Below are 20,946 nucleotides of genomic sequence, written 5' to 3'. Positions count from 1 at the left end.
GTAGCCCCACACCGTGTGATGGAAAATGACTGTTCATTTACGCAAGTATGGTTATGAGGCACTTTTACTTTACTTGAGTATATCCGTTTTACAACACTTACTACTTCTACTCCACTACATTTCAGAAGAAAATATTGTACTTTTTAATTATTTTGAGATCTACAGGTACTTGTTATTTTCCAAATTAAGATTTCACATACAAAACATATGGGCAGTTCAACCTCATGTTTAGCTTTAACTTGACCTTTGTCTTGGGATGCTGTGTAAAACATAAAAAAAACCCCTAATGCAATAATTTGCCAATCCTTTTTGACAAATACTCAATTTAAAACAGTTCAAAGAGAACATATTTAATGTTTTACCTCATCAGCTTCATTGATTTTTGTAAATATCTGCTTATTCTGAATTGCATGCCAGTAACGTGTTTCAAACAAGTTGGGACAGGAGCAACAAAAGACTGGGAAAGTTGTTGAATGTTCCAAAAACACCTCTGTTTGGATCATTCCACAGATAAACAGGATAATTGGGGACATTCGTAGAACCGTTGTCGGTAAACACAGATCACTTGCAAATGATTGCATTCTGTTTTTCTATGAGTTTCACACAGCGCCCCAACTTTTCTTGGTACAATACATCAAATACAATGAAATACATCGAACATATCTTAAAACTTTGTAAAATAAATCCTAAAACCCACTACCACCCCTCTCTTAAAACCTTGAGTACATCCAGCCATTATCATCCAACCTGATCATCAGTGGATAAAACAGCACCATCATCAGCAGTTTCACTAGTTACACCAAACTGTCAGTTGTGGCCATAATGGCTGCTGTTCAGCATAAGTTATAGTGTAATTTGTGTTTGTATTGCAAGTGTGTGTGTGTGTGTCTGTAGATGTGTATTACTCATGTTGTGAGGACATAGATCATTTTATGCAGTCACATTGTGGGGACTCAATTTCCTTATGGGGGCAAAATACAAGCCCCATAATGTAAATCATGGGTTAAGGTTAGGCAAGTAGTGGTTATGTGTATGGTTAGAGAAAGTCTCCAGGAAATGAATGTAAGTCTATGTAATGTCCCAAAGAGTGATGGAAACATGACTCTGTGTGTGTGTGTGTGTTTGTGTGTGTGTGTGTGTGTGTGTGTGTGTGTGTGTGTGTGTGTGTGTGTGTGTGTGTGTGAGAGAGAGAGAGAGAGAGAGAGAGAGAGAGCCTGGGAGGTGAGATATTGTCTTTGTATTCTGTGTACACACAGTACTTGTCTGCACTGGTTTTGCTGAGCACTGCGCCTTTTATCCCTGCGGCATCAGTGATGATGAATATGACGATGGCGATGATGACAGTGATGATGAAAGTTGCTGGCAATATGATGTCCAGTTCTCATTATCATCTCACATTACTGAGCAAACCTTAGACCAAAGGAGGGGTAATAAGTGAATGTCAGTATTATCAATGATGATTGATGGCATGTACATAAGCAACAGTTTAATTTGTGCTTTGGTCGTCATCACAGAGTGTGAAGGAGAGAAGAGAGGAGAGGATGAAAGAGTAGAGAAGCTAAATGCTGCTGCCAACTTATCTGTCTGGAAGGGCATTATGCCAGTACTAAATATAGCTGCAAGATTAGGGAGACAGAGAGAGGGAGAGAAAGGACAGAATGAGTCATCCATCTCAATGCAGAGAAGATGCTTTTACTCCAAAATAGTTTGTTTTTTTTCCAAAGCTCCGCACTCGTCAGAAACCCCCCAAAACACGTCATCATACTGGTGAATGATAATAATAGAGAGGCAGAAACACTGTCTCTGCTCACACTTTGGTGTGGCCCTCTGACTGTTCCTCTGCATGTTCTTAAGCAGTTCATGCATTCATTTGACCTCCTACGTGCATTTTCACCTATGGCGCACTGCACTGCTCACCTCATCCATCTCCCTCTGTCTCTCTCAGTCTTTGCACTTCTAACAGGACTTCCTGTATTTTTCCACCTTGCTTTCTCAGTGTTCAGAGTCGTGTTTTTCTAATAACTCCAGCCATGGTTTCCTCCCTGCTTTTGTAGCAGCAGCTGTGTTGAAGCAGGTACTGGACGCTATCTGGCCTGTAAATGTGTTTTGTTAGATGGTATCGGTACTCCTGTGTGTGTGTGTGTGTGTGTGTGTGTGTGTGTGTGTGTGTGTGTGTGTGTGTGTGTGTGTGTGTGTGTGTGTGTGTGTGTGTGTTAGAGAGAGAGACAGAGATAAAAAAAACTGAGGGAAAGAGAGAGATTGAGTTCAATATGTGCAGTGTAAAGAAGAGTCATGTGTGTTTGCTGGTTTCTGTTAAACTGACAGGAAAGTGAGTGTTTTTGAACGTCTGTTGTGAATACAAAGAACTTTTTATTTTAATTTACAGAACCAACATACTGAGTTATCTCCAACAGAAACATGGATCCACAGGTCTCATCTGTCTCAGTCCACTGAAGGACATCACCCTTGATAAAAGATTTACTGTTCATGGGAAACAGTATCTGCAAAGTCAAAGGGTTGAGAATTTAGTGCAAACTTGACTTAATGAGGATGTTTATCCCGATTCAGAAGTTTTGTTGCCATGACATGACCACTAGGTTCATTTCTGTCAAAGCTTGTTCCAATGTTATGTTTATAATGTAAGTGTAGACCTAATAATTCAGAGTATAAAAACACCAACATGCATTACATAATTTAAAGCTGATCATTAACAAGAGTCTACAGCCATGCTATATGTAGCTGCTGTGTTACCACTAATGCACAGTGGTGCTTTGAGCTAAATGCTAGCATGCTCACAATGACAATGCTAACATGCTAATGTTTAACAGGCTTAATGTTAACCATGTTCACAATCAGAGTTGAGGATGCTAGCATTTACCGTTAGCATTAGACATAAAGTACGGCTGACGCTGATGGGATGGAAGTTTCACAGGAGTTTGGTCACAAAGCAAAGTATTGGACGAATGATTATTTATACCTGGTGATGGCGCTAGATGAAAAGTCTGAGGATAATAAAGTTACTACAATTCATCCTGAGGGGAATGAATGTCTGAACCCAGTTTGATGACATTTCATGCAACAGCTGCTGAAACGTTTCACTCAAAAACACCAATATCCTCATGATGGCGCTAGATTAAAAGTCAAGGGACCACCAGTATCATTAGGATTTATTCTCTGTGCACCACGAATGTCAGTTCAAGACTTCATGGCAATCCATCCAGCAATTGTTGACATATTTGATTTGTACCACAGGACTGGACTGACCAGCCAACTGACATTGCCATGGAGCTGGGCTACAATATCAACAATATAAGAATATATATGATTAAATGAGACGTAGTTTAACAATTGAATGTAATCATAGAAGAAAACAGATACAATCAAAATGAAAAAGGAGATTTTGAAGGAGAAACTCTTCTCTTCTGTCGTGGTGCGGGCAATTTTGTTCAGCAAAGCAGATGAAAACATGAAATAACGTGTGAAAGCATAAAGGGGAGTGTTTCAGAGGAAGAGATAAGTTTGGTGGATTATGGTGAGATACAAAAGGTGAAGGAGAGCATAGATGAGGTAGATGAGGGGTGAGGGGTGGTACAGGGCATAGGGGGAGGGTGGAAGGCTGGGTTTTTTGTGGTTAGGGGTCCAGTAGGTAAGTAGGTGAGGGCATACTTGTGGTCTGGGCATGCTGGATCCTGTCAGGAAGAGGATGCGGGTACCAGTAGGAGTGAGAGAAGATCAGAGAGCCTGCTGGATGTTATCTCTGTCCATACCATATCTGCAGGTCGACTCACCTGAGGCAGCAGCCAATCATGCTCTCCGTCTGTCTGTCTGCTGATTCCTCCTCCTTCAGACTTACAGGTTCATTTCTCCTACATTGGCACAACTCCACTAATGACACATCACCTTTTGCTTGCAGCAAGCATCAGTCTGAAGTGACTAATTTTTATCTTAACAATATTATTTAGCAGGGTTCATATTCCATAACATAACATTCATGAAGCCAATCATTTCACAACAGGCCGATAATAAACTACTTGTATTGCTTTTTTTTTTTTAATCCAAAGGAGAGGACAGGAACAGTGATGTGGTCATTTTTAGTGCTGTGAATACATCAGTGGCAAATCTTCATATGTTACTATTTAGATTATATGTTTAAGTATATTGAGAATGCCTGAAAACTGGAGTCAAATTCCTTATAGGCTTAAAACATATGCAGCAAATAAAGTTGAACCTACACTTATTCTACACTCTGTGGAAGACATTGTACCTTCCATCGCTTCTCAAATTATTGAAGTAAGTTCAACTAAATAATGATGAAACTGTTAATGTCGCCCTCTCCCATCACAGGGCGAAACAAAACTATAAACAGAAGATATGGCGACCCCTGGTGGTGATATCATGTAACTGTGGGTTTTTCCGCCACGGTAAAGGAGACGTGGCAGTGACGTCATTGCCGGAAATGACCCGGATCGGAACTTTAACTCCTGGGTTGATTAGTTTTAACCAGAAACGTCGAGGGCTCTCCGAATATGATGTAATATCTACTCAAGTAAGTTGGAACTGATCGATTTTTGTCTTTTAAATACGTTTGAACCAAACACGACCACTTTATGTCGAATTGTATCAAGGTAAAGTAGGAGAAACCGTATGGAACCGCCGGTTAGCTTCCCGTAGCTAACGTTAGCCTGTGGTTAGCCGGTCAGGCCGTGATCAGCTGTGCGTCGTGATGGGCGGCCTGTACACACAGAGCTGGTCCAGACTTTAGATAAAAATTGTTACCTAATGATACGTACATTTAGCTCACCTGTGGTCTTATTGGTGAGATGTGGCAGCTATTTACCGTATATTGTTTGGTTGTTGTGGTACAGTCGAAGCTTGTTTGTGTCAGCGAACTGTGCCGTTAGCTAACGATACCAGCTGGCTTTTCGTATCTAATCTAACCTACGCGATCAAGTATGTTTTGCCAGTTACATTTCAAACTGGCAGGCTGTGAACCTTAAAGCTCTGACAGGTGTTCTTTCTGTCCCCGCAGACATGTGTGTATATATGTCCATGAAGGATTCTCCACCTTGGATGTGACTGTGCCCACACACTGGGAGGTCTTCGTATTTCTCCACTACATAGAGCAGAGGATTACGACCCAGCAGTCTCAGTTCTGGTCGAGAGCGGGTTGGTGACCATTAAAAAGGCGGCAGGATGACGTGCCGTGACCGGACCCTCGAGTTCCAGTCAGCCTGTAAATCTCTCCAGGGCAGACCGGTATGTTGGCACAACACACCTGATATCACCGCACAATAACAACGAAACCACATTATGTAAAATTAGGCATTTGCCCCAACTCTGTAGCATTACATGTACAATGACCTGTTTACACTGTAGTTTTTTGTAGCTCTGTTACATTTGTTTTACTTTTGGTTTTGGTTCTGTGTTTAGTCCATTGTCTGTATCTACTTTTTGCTCCACAGAGGGTTGCAACAGTCTGATCAGATTTGTATTGGCTAACATTAGCTATCACAGAGGTGTCAAATATATGATGGCTGATACTGTAGTACAAAAATACCAAGGATAGGTTTGAGGTCATAAATAAACACTGTCTCGGTTATATCGTGTCTCTACCGGAGACCACTGACACGTACATGTCTCAGCTGTAAAATGTCCCATCTTGTGGTCATAGTTCTCTAAAAGACAAATGCACCCTTTTCAAAAATGTTTGTTTATTTTATGTTTATGATAAATTGTCGTTATCTCTTATCCTTGTGTGCTCTGCTCTGTCATATTGTCAGAGTTAGCCCTCAGCCTCTTATTTTAAATTTATCTTTCCATTTCATATTTTCTGTTTTTGACCTCCCCTAGCAGAATGGAGTGCAGCCCAGTAAACCAGCTCTCAGCGCCCTCAGGCAGCGCAGTGACTTCACAGTTATGGCCAAGTAAGTTCATCAGGTCTGAAGTGTTTCAACAGCTCATACGTCTTTGCTGAGTGTACTTGTTCTTATGTTGATTTTGGGTGTTGCATTATTTATATTCACAGATTATCCCCCTCGTCCATATCCTCATTGCACTTGTATAGCATATGTGAAAAGATATCACGTTCATTGTCCTTTCATAAGTGAAACGAGAAGATTTATATGAGTTTTTAGTGGAGGGACTGGTCCAGGACATGTTTGGCATATCATAGCACAAAGACTGTAAGCCAGGAGACACAAAATTGATATAATCTAACCCCTGGTAAGAATGCAAACAAGTGTGTGTCTCAAAATGTTGGAGTACTCCTTCAGTACTGTTTGTGCATGACAAAGAAAGCTACAATTTTGTGTGTTTGTTCCCTTGCAGGAGAATTGGAAAAGACTTGAGCAATACATTTGCCAAACTTGAGAAGCTCACGATTTGTAAGTGTGCCTTTAATGTTATTTTAGCATAATTTAAAATGGGCTAAAAATCTTGTTTGTGTGTCATAATGTCTCAAGTGCTGATTCTACATGCTGTCGTTTTGATGTTTCAGTGGCAAAAAGAAAATCTCTATTTGATGACAAGGCAGTGGAGATCGAGGAGCTAACGTACATCATTAAACAAGTGAGTTGGATTGCTAACATCCCATGAAGTGTGGTTTTGCAAACATACTGTATTTATGAACAGAGCGGCTCTCTGTAACTCCATAATTGTGTAGTAAAGTCTACCTCTCCTGTGTTTATGGTTTTAGGACATCAACAGTCTAAACAAACAGATAGCACAGCTGCAGGACTTGGTGAGGTCCCGCGGAGCTCCGGGTGGCCGACATATCCAATCCCACTCCAACACTATAGTGGTGTCATTACAGGTATGTTTGATATGGTCTAATTCACACTATACTGTGTATGTGCCTTGAGTGCACATGTATGGAATCCTGACCTTTAAAATCCTGCTAAACTTTGCTTCTATTGCCAATTTGGGAATTTTGAAATTAATCTGACAACATTTTCAATTTGAAATATTCTTCACTACCAACATTTGTATAATTGTTTTCTTGAATCTTCTGAATCAAGTTGTTCTTCTGTTCATTTACAGTAAAATAAAGGAAAACGTGTACTTTTAAAATTGCTAACAATCATTTTTCATCATAGTTTTACATTCTTGATCACACATTGCTGGTGTGTAACAAATGTTCACAGCTCAATTAAGCGGCACTCTGTTCAACTTTGCTGTATCTTTTGTTGTCCACAGTCAAAACTGGCGTCAATGTCCAATGACTTCAAATCAGTCCTAGAGGTCAGAACAGAGGTGAGAAACTTTTGGTGTACTTCATCATTCACAGGCAGAAAATGAAAAACAAAAGTTTTGAAATGGTGGACTGGTTTCCTCTCAGTCACGTTTATCTCCTCCATCATTTGTCCCTTTTTTCTGCAGAACCTGAAGCAGCAGCGCAGCAGGAGAGAGCAGTTCTCCCAGCCTCCTGTTTCATCTTCTCCTCTAATGGCCAACAACTTCAGTAAGTCTCACATCTCAGCTTCAGGCTTGTACCCACTATGATTTTTACATTTAAAGTACTGGCACCAAAAGGTAAACACAGCATGCTGCTGTAGCTTCATAAGGGTGTGTTCACTACATATTGTTTGCATCAGCCACATTTGCTGATTTGGTGTTGCTTAAATGCTTCACCCAGTTTTCAAGTTTCACCGCATCAACAAGCAGCACTTATATCACTTTCAAATCACAACCTAAAATAATTCCCTGTTGCACAGGCAATGGTGAAAAGTAACCATCATAACACTTTGATGTCATTCTGCAGCACGGACTCTGTCCTCACAAATTATATCCTAGTCATCCCCGCTTTACAAATCAGTGGTCATCTGAAGTTTTGCCTGCTCCTCATCTGTTCAGCCAATATGAAGCATGTGCTGTCAGTTTAAAAAAGTGTAATAGAGTGAACACACCTTTATTATTTCTTTGTTTTGGCTTTGAGGCAATACTCGACATGTCTGGCTCCTGCTCTTTTTACCATTTTGCTAAACAAATAGATCGACGTTATGCTAAACAGGCTACTTACCAGAGACCCTTTAATTAGGGGAAGGAACTCAAATGCTTCCTGTGCAGACATTTACACTGCCAGTAAAATGTTTATGAACAGTCTATATTTCAGCCTTTTTGGTTAAATTTCAAACATTGTGCTCACTGATGATATTGTACAGTAAGGATATAGGTAGAAAAGGATATAGGTAAAAAAATTAGTATGTGAACCAAAAGCGTTGGTAATATTCCGTTTTATTGGAAATAACCTATATCCCAATTGAAGATGACTTTAATTACCATAATTGTTATTAGGCTTCTGTAGCAGACAGCATAAAGTATAACTGCCTGTTAATTACTCAAGGATCAAAGTGTTAAGTTAAACGTCTTTGGCCGACTGTCTGCTCATGACAAAGAGAAGACAAGCTTGTGTTTTATTACAACAATTAAATGAGAAGTTCTGTGGTTTTTAAAGTTCTGATACACCTGTTAGCTATATTTCCTAATTTTAGCTTATTTACAATGAGCAAATGTAGTCGAAATGTAGTCAGAAAGGCCATAGATGTACAGAAACATTTGGACTGGCAGTGTACTTTTCAAACAGCTGTTGTAATAGGGAACTGCTCGAAATCCTTGTGAATATATTTATTACTGTATTTGGTCATCTATAATGCAAAAATTAAAAAATATTTTAGGGAGCCGCAAAAAAGGGGCCCAGGAGCCGCATGCAGCTCGTGAGCCGCGCTATGACTACCAGGGCAATACAACCTCAAATTTAAAAGGTATTTCCCTGGAACGTTTGACTCTCCCAGCGGGTTTAACTAGCTACTGTATGTGCCCGCTGTTCTTTCTGCTTTTCCCCCCTCTACCATTGAGGATTTCTGTCTGATTGTGATGAACATGTGCGTGTGTTTTGCTTGTTGTCTCCCTTCAGAGAGCTCGGTCCTGATGCAGGATGAGTCCAGGAGTCTGGGGGATGTAGCCATTGATATGGACTCTCAGACCAATCCCTTGCAGCTCCAGCTTATTGATGAGCAGGTAGACTGTTGGTGTATATTTGTCAAAGTCAGACAGGTGGAGAGAAATGTGTGTGTCTAATTTGCCGCATTTATGTGTTCTAATATGGCCCTTTTTGAAATCTTGCTGTCTGTGCCATCGCAGGACTCATACATCCAGAGCCGTGCAGACACCATGCAGAATATTGAGAGCACCATTGTAGAACTGGGCTCTATATTCCAGCAGCTGGCACACATGGTCAAGGAGCAAGAAGAGACCATCCAGAGGTAAGATGGTGCTAAATGAAGAGAGGACTCTCAGAAACAAAGGAAATGAGCTGTTGGGAATAATTTGACATTTTGGGAAATATGGAAGTTGTCTTGCTTGTTGCATTAGAAGAGAGGATTGATACCACCCATATCTGTAACCAAATGTTTGGGGATTTGCATGCTGAAACCATTTCTTGGTCAGTATTGGCATCACTGTGAGGTTGCAAGGCACCCAGACTCAAACAAGTATAATACAACATGTTAGTTAGTGAGTTTTAGGGGTGGTGGGAAGCAAATTTTGTTACCTTTGGACAGAACCAGGCTAGTTGTTTCCACCTGTTTCCAGGCTTTATGCTAAGCTAAGCTAACTGGCGGCTGGCTTGAGCTTCACATCTGCCATAGAAGCATACATGTGGCATCAATGTTCTTGTCTAACTCTCAGCAAGCAGGCTGATTGGAAAGAAAATTCATTACAGGTAACATAATTTGCATGTTTTAAAAGTCCTGTCTCACTGAGCTGCTTGTCTTGCATCTCTCACAGGATTGACGCTAATGTGGAGGACACCCAGCTGAACGTGGAGGCCGCCCACACAGAGATCCTCAAATACTTTCAGTCGGTCTCCTCCAACCGCTGGCTGATGATTAAGATCTTTCTCGTCCTCATCGTCTTCTTCATCATCTTTGTCGTCTTCTTTGCTTAAAGAAAAGAGGAGCGGCTGACGGGAGGGGAAAGGCACACCGAATAAGGCGAAGTGAAACTAAAGCTGGACTGAGACGACATGTCCTGGTGACATATTTGAAGGACAGACTTCTCTACGGGAGTGACAGTTTAACGGAGGCTTGGGAGACTTTTTCATTAACGCAGACTTTTTGGTTATTTCCCAAGCCGCAGACTGTTGATCTTAATTCGACAATTCAGTGAAGAACGAAGATGTCGAACTCTGTCAAAATGAAAGAATAAATTATCTAAAATCCCCACTTTGTATAGAGAGAGCACAAAACTGCTCTGCATTGTACTTTGACCAATTATTCATAAACATTTAATCAAAATGGCTATAATTTAATGGTTTGATTCTGCAAACTGTCTTTTTAATTTCGATTTTTTTTTTCTTGTTTACCCCCTTTATCACATTTTATTATCATTATTTCAAAGCCAAACTGGAGTTTATCATTGAACATTTTTTGCTTCTTAGTTTACTTCCTTTTTATTGAAGAGCATGACCGTGTCACTTGTTTATCAGTGATTCTCCACCCACCACCGTTCAGTAATTACGTGAATTATTTTTTTATTCACTTTTATTGTTTCTCTTTCAAAGTTTATTTGCCAAATGGGTACTCTTATAGAACTGTGAGGCAGTACAAAGACACTCAGCCTGATGCATTCGGCTGAAGGGAACTTTGCTGGAATAATTCAGGCTCGAGCCGCAGGCTGCTGTTTTAAATGAAACTGTTGGGTTGCCAGCCTTTAGGCAGGTTGAATGGTTTAAAAAAAGTGTAAATGTTGCACATTCGGTGTCGCAGAGAGGCTTCAGCATACAGGTCAGGATGCAGGTTTGTCATCAGTGCTTATGAAGGGGTTAGGCTGGTTGTGAAGGCCCATTAATGAAGTGACTCAATTAGCCAGATTCCCTGAAGTGTCTGGTTGGATATCACTGTTGTAGTTGCTTTCCCTTCTTTTTTCCTCTAATGTACCAGATGTTATTTAAGTGACCACAGCTTTTTAACAAGAGAGAAAACATTCATCCTATTTTTTCCCCTGTCTGTTTTTTTTAGCCAAATGCCTTGACTTCAGTGTAAAAAGTGCAAATAGTGATAATGATGTATTGATAAGAAAGTGCATATTAATAAAATAATGATGGGGTGCTGGCATTCATGGCTGAGATTTTCTTGGGATAAGAGGATTAGGCAGCAGTGATATAATTAGCCCTGCTGGGCTAGGAGGCTAAAGCGAGTCAACAGAGAGGTGCTAAGCAGGTGCGCTTTTATGATACATTCAACACATTTACACCACAAAGACGCACAGCATTTATTTATCACAGGACATGCCCCAGACAGATTTACATAAATATTTTGCCTTTTCAACCACAGTTAAGTAATAAAGGTCCATATAACTTTCATTCCTTTTATAGAAAGGCTTCAACACTACAAGACTTAAAAAAAAAAATACTTAACAGGTATCAAAGGGCCAAAATCCAGGAGTCTCAAATGTTGCACAACTGTACCTACATTTAAACAAAAAAAACAGACATCTTTGTGAAAACAACTATGTTTTAACCACATAGAAGTGATAAGAACATTATGCACTTATTTTCCCAAACACACTATGAGAGCACCCACTAACTGAGCAGGCGATCTGAAGCCATATTGTGACTGCTGAATATACAGATGCAGCAGAAGACCGCTGCCCTGTCTGTTGCATAACATGTTTTTAAAGAGACAGTTCATGACACGTGTATGATTCACCGAGAGCTGTTGTTCACAGAGCAAGTGACGCATGAAAGCATGTGAAGGTTAGCAATGTTTTCAAGATTTTACTCTACAAAATCCCATATTGCAGATTTAATCGTTTAGCCATGCTAGCAGCGAGGCTCCGCTATGGTTATCATCTGACGTCTCCTGTAGAGCCACCAGCAGACTGACATTTGTGATTTTGAGTGAGATGTCTCGATAAATATTTAGCGGATCTCCCTGAAATGTGGTACATGCATTCATGTTCCCCTCAGGATACATTGCAGTCACTTTGGTGATCCCCTGCCCTTTCACCAAGCACCATTGGTGTTTTATGACCACATACCAGCAAGGCTAATGACTTTCCCATCAGCCTCAGCTGCACTTTGTGTTTTTAGTGCTAATTAGCAAATGTTAGCACTCTAACACACTAAACTAAGATGGTGAACATGGTAAACATGCCTGCTAAACATCAGCATGTTAGCACTGTCTCTCTGACCATCTTAGCATATTAGCATTTAGCTCAAAACACCACAGTGCCTAAACACAGCCTCACAGATCTGCTAGCATGGCTGTAGACTCTTTGTATTGTTTGAAGAATTTTGTGCCTATCAGCACAACAAAATGCGAACCACATGTTTCAAATTCCAAACAAATAATGTTTTTTGGGATGGACCAAAGACTTGAAGTTCATTTGTAATTAGATGGGTTTTCTGGAAAGTCAAGAAATAGTTCTAAGCCCACCCTCTAGACTTTTCTCCTCCTTTTTTCAAATCTATCCTGTTCCCTTTTTTCACCGAATGCTACCTTCCTTCCTCATCATCCCGTTTTCCCCTCTTTTCCATATTTACAGTATGCTGACCCATCTCTATTTTGTGCTCATTGTCCCTCTAGCCCTTACCCCTCATTTTCTCCACCCCACCATCCTCCCTTCATTGTCTCTCCCCTGACTCTCTCCCTTTTCTCACCCATGGGCACTCTGCTCCATAGGGCTGATCTCTGGCATGCTCCTGCTCCTTCCTTTCCTTGCCCTGGCCTTGATGGCCTCCTCCTCTCCTTCTTCATCCTCCTCGTCAGACCAATCCACCTCCTGCTGCAGATTTCCCCTGGAGCCTCTCGTGCCGCCACCCTTGAAGAATTGACCTGTGCGAAACTTGGTGCGGAAAGTGTCGAAAGAGAGGCTCTTGCTGCGCTGCTGCTTCTCATAGACGGTGTCCTGCACTTCTTCATTTCCGTTCATCTCATCCACGAAGTCGTGTAGCACAGAGCGAAACAGTCGGGGAACCTCGTGAACCTCAGGCTCCATCTGTGACACCAACCTCCTGAACCTGAAGTGGGAAGAGTGACTGTGATGAACAGCTTGATCTAAAATACCACACGCATTTACAGAGTACAGTCAAAACTAAACAAAACACAGGTGAGGTCAGACAAGCAAAATAGAAGGCAGAGGCCATGAGGGGGGAGGTGCCACCGCCACCAGCTGGGCAGTGCAGTCTTCTTAAACGGGTGCTGGTAGGACGCTACAGTATATGAATAACATCAAGGTGTCAGGGTTAACTTATTGTAATTTTACAACACAGGGTTGTACAATGAAATTTAAGTTGTAGCCCCTTTATGCTACACACACACAGCATGTCGCATGAAGGGACTACACTTTATTCTGGAGAAGAATAGGGATCTGAAACCATCAGCTTAACTCTCCAGGTTACAGTTAAGGGTGTTAAAGGGATTAAATTGATACCCTGCAGCTATCTCTTCTGCCTCTTCTTCATATTCTATGTTCCTGCATGTATGTGCGTCGAATGCTTTGCGTATCTGTTTCAACTTGCCTGTCTCTCTCTCGTAGTCTCTTATGTTGGCTGTGGCTCTAATTTCAGTCACAGTTATCTCTTATATCTTCAGTATGTGTATGTCTCTATGTCTCCCTGTCTTTCTTGCTGCCTGTCCCACCTGACGATCAAGGGGCCACACTGTGCAGGAGGGATCTTGCCACAGAGGTCCTGCAGTTCCAGCAGGTCGTTGGGTGTCAGCTCGTAGGGTTGTGGGGTCGGAGTGTTGGCCAGCCAGCTGTAATCAGCTGCGGAGGAGGAGCTGCGACGGCGGCGCCGACCCTCTGTTGCCCGCTCCAAGCGGATGCGTTCAGTGCGCTTCACCATGGCCCCCAGCTCCAGCATCAGAGTATTGGTAACCAGTTCCTCTGTGCTGCGCTGGCCAGGCACTTTGGGCTCAAGGGAGAAAACAGCAGACCAAGGAAACATCTGGGAAAGAAGGACAGAATTGATGGAGAGTTATGCCGTAGTCTAAGGAAGAAAAAGAAAAACAGTTATATTTTTAACTGCATGTGGCATTCACCAAACTTTCAGCAGGTTCATATTTGGGGGTGTAATATTTTAGAATTATATTGGAGAATAAAGACAAAGCAAAATGTCAAAGAAAGCTCAACAGTCAGTACGTAGAAGATCCATTTTACATTTTGAATGCAAATCATAACAGATGCAGGGACTTAATCATAGCTAATGTGAATGTTTAGAGAATTTAAATTTCTGTCCTCAGACAAAAACCTCTGAAATACTGTATAACCTTCATGCCAGATAAATCTCATTGGTATGAGTCTGCTCAAGTAAAACATGACTCAGGTATAATAGTGCGCATGTGAAAGGAAAACAATTCATCTAGCTGATCAATACAAACCATGTTTTCTTAAGAAGACTGTTATTCTCTCACTCTACATTCAGTCATATAATCTTAATCACTGTCTTACCTTCATGAAACTGGATCTATAAAGCTGAAGTGTATTCTCTTCTGACAGAAATCCACCTGTTGTCCGGTAAAGCCCCTGTTAGCAGCCAGATGCACCGCAGGCCTCCATGGACATTCAAAAAAGATGAAACTCCTCTGACGCCAGCTGGTGGCACACAGTTACCTGACTGCCTTGCTACCTTTGACGGTCCTCGGCAGACAGTGCGTGTACTTTTGTGAGGAGCCCGTGGAGTGTGGTGTGAGTTTGGGATTGAGAATAAATGTAATCCTGTATTAATAAAGAGTGACGAGAATGAGCTTACCCCACATGAGTGTGCACCTGAGCGAGGACTGTGTGTTTGTGGGTGTGACTGACAGAATGCATAATTACGTGGGACTGACGGACTAATTAAGCTTGTTCTTTTTTTTCATTTAATTTCAACTTTTGTTTTGAATGTGTTTCACGATTTTATTTCCTATTGGTGCAGCAGTTAAAACTGTAAAGAAGGCTTCAGCTCAGACACACACACACACACACACACACACACACACACACACACACACACACACACACACACACACACACACACACACACAAAGGCTGAACACCTTGCTCAAAGGTATTTTAATTCACTTCCACAGTGCCTGACGGAGATGTTTTCTGGGTAGTCGTGGAATTTTAAGCAGCAATCTTTCTGATCTTAAACTGTTAGGCTACTACCAGGACACCCAGCGCAGCCCCTGAAGGTAACAAAGTGTATGTCTGAAAACAGTCTCCTAGTTTACCGACAGTAATCCTTCAGGCACACCTTATAATTATCAGACTGTTATGGCCAAGCACTGGACTAAGATTACATAACTACCCACATAATCTCTTTTTTTTCACACTTCTAAACTCTCAGGTGTTAGCAGTCTGACCCACGAGCTGGTACTGTATAGTATGTAAAGTAACTGCAGGCTAGTTTCTGGGTTTCCGCACCACTCAGCACTGAGCCACCAAATCCCAGATTACATTCAAATCCAGAGCCTACCTGGAAGAATGACTGATTGTAATGATTATTATAATCTAATTACAGTTGCCTACAGTGGATGCTGTTATTGCTGTAACTAAACAGGTATGGTGAGTGACCAACCAGTGTTGTTTGATAGATTTGATGCATTTGAGGATTAAAAAACGTTAGTATTTTGCACATCAGTAGCTACAATCATCGGGGATGTGGAATAGCATCTTTTATCAGAGAAACATAGTTCCATAAATACACTGACATGATGTTGTTTTTCTATGTTAGAAACATTTCACTGTACTAAAGTTGATTATCACCTCAGCATTGAGCTTCCTGGAGTGGTCAGATTCAACGTGTGTATGTGGATGAAGTTTTAATATGAAAGTGCACCTTGAAACAGAGACTCTGGAAGAATATGCACAGTTGATCTGTGGCCGTATTGGCTAAAAAATACTGTCTTGTTTCACCTAATTCAGAATTGACATATATTGGTGCAGGTGACCCTGCAGGGCTCCACACTCAATAGTTGTAAGTTCAAATAATGTCCTGTTTACATCAACCACTTTGGCCTTGACAAGACATGTTAAAGGGTTTTATGCTGCTTTTACATTGCTCCATCTCAATGAGTTTGTTTAGGCCTCTACTTTCTGGGACCGCCAGCATTTACCTGTCAGGTGTGATGAGTAATGTGTTTGTTGGTCAGTCAATGTTTCTAGAATATGGACCGCCTGTTTGTCTGCCCAAATCATCATTGCAATGCCAACAGAAAAAGGAAGAGTAAATGAATTACATGAAGGGAGGCCTTTCTCAATACATTCTTCACAATGAGCCACCTCATCAATATTAGTGAGCGTGTATAACAATTCAGTGTTATAGTGTGTCCAATGTATCAAGCAGAGATCTCTGCAGTATCTGTCTGCAGTGTCACTCAGCGGATTAACAGGTAAAGCTGGGTCAAATACAGCACTGACAGTCTAGAGGAGGTTACCACCAGTCAAGAATGACGCTGTCTTGCTCAGTTTCACTCATTATTTACGTGGTGAGACCCAGTGAAGCACAAGGTGAAACGGTGGAACTATGAGTGAGATTTAGATCTGGTTCAAATAATATTATGTTTGGTCTTTAGCACAGTTTTTATATTTATCTTTAGAAGCACACATTGCCCAAAGTGTGTCTGTCATTATCACTCAGAATTTTAATAATTTTCTAATTTTGCTTGAGCTTCCAAAAACTCTTAACCCCATCTGGGGTGAACCTCAATTCAAAATCTATTTACGAATTATACAGTGGATTGCAAGTATTCATACATCTTGAACTTTTCCACTTTTTGTCACGTTATGACCACAAACATAAATATATTTTATTGGAATTTTGTGTGAAAGACCAACACAATGTGGTACACAATTGTGAAGCACAAAGAAAATTATACATGATTTAATTTTTTTTTTTTTTTACAAATAAAAAACTGAAAAGTGCGGTGCGCAAAAGTATTCAGCCCCCCTGAGTCAATATTTTGTGGAACCGCCTTTTGCTGCAATTACAGCTGCAAGTCTTTTGGGGTATGTCTCTGCCAGCTTTGCACATCTAGAGACTGAAATTTTTACCCATTCTTTATGCAAAACAGCTCAAGCTCAGTCAGATTAGATGGAGTCAAGTTTTTTGCAGACTCCAACAGGTTTTCTTCCAAGATTGCCCTGTATTTGGCTCCATCCATCTTCCCATCAACTCTGACCATCTTCTCTGTCCCTGCTGAAGAGAAGCACCCCCAGAGCATGATGCTGCCCCCATCATGTTTGACAGTGGGGATGGTGCGTTCAGAGTGATTTGCAGTGTTAGTTTTCCGCCACACATAGCGTTTTGCATTTGGGCCAAAAAGTTCAATTTTGGTCTCATCTGACCAGAGCACCTTCTTCCACATATTTGCTGTGTCCCCCACATGGTCTCTGGCAAACTGCAAACAGGACTTCTTATGATTTTCTTTTAACAAAGGCTTTCTTCTTGCCAGATTTGTGCAGTGCACGCCCAATAGTTGTCCTGTGGACAGATTGCCCCACTGAGCTGTAGATTTCTGCAGTGCGTCCAGAGTCATCATGGGCCTCTTGGCTGCATCTCTGATCAGTGCTCTCCTTCTTCGGCCCGTAAGTTTAAGTGAACGGCCGTGTCTTGGTAGGTTTGCAATTGTGCCATACTCTTTCTGTTTCTGGATGATGGATTGAACAGTGCTCCGTGAGATGTTCAAAACTTGGGAAATCTTTTTATAGCCTAACCCTGCTTTAAACTTCTCCACAACTTTATCACTGACCTGTCTGGTGTGTTCCTTGGACTTCATGATGCTGTTTGCTCCTCAATATTCTCTTAACAAGCCCCTGACGCAGTCACAGAACAGCTGTATTGGTACTGAGATTAGATTACACACGTGGACTCTATTTAGTCAAAAGGTCAACATTTGATCGTTCAGTAATCATAAGGCAACTACTGAAGGCAGTTGGTTGCACTCAGAGAAAAGGGGGCTGAATACTTTTGCACACCGCACTTTTCAGTTTTTTATTTGAAAAAAAAAAATTTAAATCATGTATAATTTTCTTTGTGTTTCACACTTGTGTGCCACTTTGTGTTGGACTTTCACACAAAATGTGAAAGTCCAACACAAACATGACAAAATGTTGAAAAGTTCAGGGGGTATGAATACTTTTGCAAGCCACTGTAAAGATTAATGGATGCCAATCTCAAACTTCTGTGTGAAATTTGTCCTTGAATTTCTAACTTTGTAGTAGAAAACAACAACTGAAAACATGGATGGATTAACCTACGTCACTGCTGGGCCCTGAGCCGTCTTTCCTCCCACTCTCTGTACATTTGAACACAATTGTGCTGAAGCATTAAATTGCTCCAAGTTTACTGTGTGATAATTTGATGAAACAATTGAGCAATATGCAGTATGTACGCACAATATCTTGAGACTAAATTTTCACTCGGGAAACTCCTCAAGAAAGGCCTCTCTGGTCATAAGGCAAACGTGCCTTGAAGCTCTTATATTTGGTCATAAGTTGTGCCAATTATCATAAATTCCAAATAAAATTATAATGAATTAAATTACCATAAACACTGAATGTAAAATTTGTTGCAGACCTTGGAGATAGTATGACAGAAGGTCCACTTACTAGTTTTTCCAGAGACTGTTTCAAACAGACAACGCCGCCAGGCTGAAATCTACGAAATCAAACAAGAAAGTTAATTGTTTTTTTTCTGCTATCTGTCATTGAGAACCCCTCACATCTCTTTCACGTTGTCTGAAAAATGGTGAATTGTCACTGCACATTGGATCCTTTCTTGTACATACCTCTTCTCTGTCTTGACTTCTGTCAGTAATAATGCTATATCGAATTTTCCTTTTGAGACTACAAACAACATGGCGGAAGCTCTGTGATTCTATGTGTTACATGTAGAAAAATAGAGATGTACTTCGGTGCAGAGTGGCAGCATTTCTCTCATGATCGACCGACACTAAAGCTGCTGTTGGATTCGTGTCGTCGCTAGAGGTCATCAGAGGTTCACGCCGGCGCGCGGACTTTTCCCAAAACATCGCCTGCTACGTCACTAACCCCCGCTCCGCCTCGTGCCACAACGATCCTGTTTCTGTTGGCTTGTCAGCTGCACTAGACGCGCGGAACATTGTCTAAGATATGAAAGCTGTCAGTTGACGCCACTTGTTCGCTTCGCTTCGGTTGATAATGTCCCTTCGTTCGTCGTAAAGTGAAAAAGTGGAGGCGGCTGTTACTTTTAAAAAGCGGTATCAGCACCGTCCCTGCTCGCTGTGCGCCTCCCTGGCGGCTGGCGCCCTTTGTAACTCTCTGAAGTGAATGGTAAGTAGCTGCGGGTTGGGGTTAGCTTGTAGCATCATTGCTAGGTTAGTTGTCAATCACTGCCCGCTGATGAACTAAGTGCTAACAGACCATAAAAAGTCTGTCTCAGCTGCCCAAGATAACAGTCCTCCTTCACTCCCTGAAGGTGCTCTTGATGGACGTTAAATTGAAATTCAGCTTTTTGTTTTGTGAAAGTTGTCAGATGTCTCTTCTGTTGAACCTCGTGACCAGACTTTTGTACAGCATAGGCCGGGGTCCAACGTCTGGACCCCTGTCTCCTCTGGCTGCTGGCGTTAATTAAACCTGCTCTAAGCTCCATCCTGAACATGGACATTTATAAGGAAGGGACGATTAGTCTCTTTCTTTAGTTTGCTTAAAGGTCAGAGACGTCAGTGACCATAATACCTGAGCTAGTGTGGCAAACACGAATGGAGACTAAAAGACTAAGATGGGAAATAATTATCTTCTATATGTTGATGTCATGTAATAAGAAATTATTTATTTATGGGGGTGTCAAGTCCCACCTTTATGGTCAGGTGAATGTTAGGGTGGGCATGTTCTATCTTTTAATCAATTGAACATCTTCTTCAGTGCCATACTGCTGCTGTCTTTTATGATGTGATTTGGGATTTTGGGTGTCTCAGCCCTTCTGTTAACTGTTCACTGCATGTATGATACTTTTGGCTACTTTTTAGTGCCTGCTTTCTGATGTCTCTGGTCAAATATTGAATACTTAAATCCATCTGGCATTTTGCCTTTTTGTTCAAAAATTTACAGTCGATAAACAGGAAGCATGTGGAGAGAGCAGAGTTGACACGCAGCAAAGGTCACCAGCTGGAATCCAGGGAGGGATGTTACAAGTATATGGCATGTGTCTTAGACCACTAGGTCTGAGTAAGTGGACTGAAAACACTAGTGACATCAATGAAAAGAAGTCCAGGACTGTATTATTATTAGGTCCCTGTCAAAGTAAGATATGCTGTATTTGATCATTAAAGTAGACTAGAGTTGAAAGAATCGATTAGTTGGTAACAGTAAATTGATTGCCCATAATTTTACTTAATGATTAAGTCAATGGCACAGGCAAATGGTGAATGCTAGGCTTAATCAGCCAAGTCACACACACATCCTCACTTGAAGAAGCAAAAGTGTTACTGAACTTTGTTGCCACTCTAGGTCTTATATGAGGTCCATGTTTGACAAATCCATCTGTCTGTTTAGTAGAGCATTTCTGCCAGTTTTCTTCTTCAGAGCAGGTAAACACAGTGACTCAGCCTGTGGGCAAAGACAGAAACCATGTCACAAGAGTTACAGTGTCAGTAGCCTTGAGGCTGGAGCGGATGTCAAAACTGACTTCATAATTAATCTCTGCAGGTTTGGGTTGGCCTTCAGGATTTTCTTCATTCCAGCACTTTCACTTTAAACACTTTGTGTATATTTGTTGCTATCAACTTGTGTGTAGGTGTGTGTGTGTGTGTGCGTGTGCACGCAGTACCGATGCAATGTAATTTGAACAAAAAGTGTTTAGTTTTTATATGAACTTGTAACTGTTGATGCAGAAGTTTGAGAGAGAAGGGATTTATTTTCAACTTGAAGTGCTCTTGGAACATTGCAGACGCTCTGTGTTGGAAAACACTGAGTCACAGCTGC

The 20,946-nt window shown here is 41.3% G+C and overlaps 2 protein-coding genes across 5 annotated transcripts; one reads left to right on the top strand and one right to left on the bottom strand.

Moving 5' to 3' along the window:
- Nucleotides 1-4,443: 4,443 nt before the first annotated feature.
- stx5a (syntaxin 5A) lies at nucleotides 4,444-11,111 on the top strand. Of its 4 annotated transcripts, none has more exons than XM_070963268.1 (12): nucleotides 4,447-4,546; nucleotides 5,030-5,256; nucleotides 5,851-5,924; nucleotides 6,328-6,383; nucleotides 6,497-6,567; nucleotides 6,695-6,811; nucleotides 7,195-7,251; nucleotides 7,378-7,459; nucleotides 8,673-8,759; nucleotides 8,912-9,015; nucleotides 9,139-9,260; nucleotides 9,784-11,111. In XM_070963268.1, the coding sequence occupies exons 2-12, from the start codon at nucleotides 5,194-5,196 to the stop codon at nucleotides 9,941-9,943; spliced, it is 993 nt and encodes a 330-aa protein (XP_070819369.1). In that variant the 5' UTR covers nucleotides 4,447-4,546; nucleotides 5,030-5,193; the 3' UTR covers nucleotides 9,944-11,111. The 4 variants fall into 4 exon arrangements, with proteins under 4 accessions (XP_070819371.1, XP_070819369.1, XP_070819370.1 ...); XM_070963269.1 differs by having other exon boundaries at nucleotides 4,459-4,546; nucleotides 5,854-5,924; XM_070963270.1 differs by lacking the exon at nucleotides 8,673-8,759 and having other exon boundaries at nucleotides 4,444-4,546.
- A 1,253-nt stretch (nucleotides 11,112-12,364) lies between these two features.
- Nucleotides 12,365-14,748, bottom strand: LOC139331326 (protein RD3). Its single transcript, XM_070962750.1, has 3 exons — nucleotides 14,452-14,748; nucleotides 13,641-13,948; nucleotides 12,365-13,018 (listed from the first exon to the last, which is right to left on the bottom strand). Exons 1-3 carry the CDS (start codon nucleotides 14,455-14,457, stop codon nucleotides 12,655-12,657), a joined length of 678 nt encoding a protein of 225 aa, XP_070818851.1. The 5' UTR covers nucleotides 14,458-14,748; the 3' UTR covers nucleotides 12,365-12,654.
- Nucleotides 14,749-20,946: the final 6,198 nt, after the last annotated feature.

This window comes from Chaetodon trifascialis, chromosome 5 (genome assembly GCF_039877785.1).
Source record: "Chaetodon trifascialis isolate fChaTrf1 chromosome 5, fChaTrf1.hap1, whole genome shotgun sequence".
Classification (NCBI taxonomy): Eukaryota; Metazoa; Chordata; class Actinopteri; order Chaetodontiformes; family Chaetodontidae; genus Chaetodon; species Chaetodon trifascialis.
Note: the sequence above shows the minus strand (reverse complement) of the source record. Positions and strands in the feature narration are given on the sequence as shown.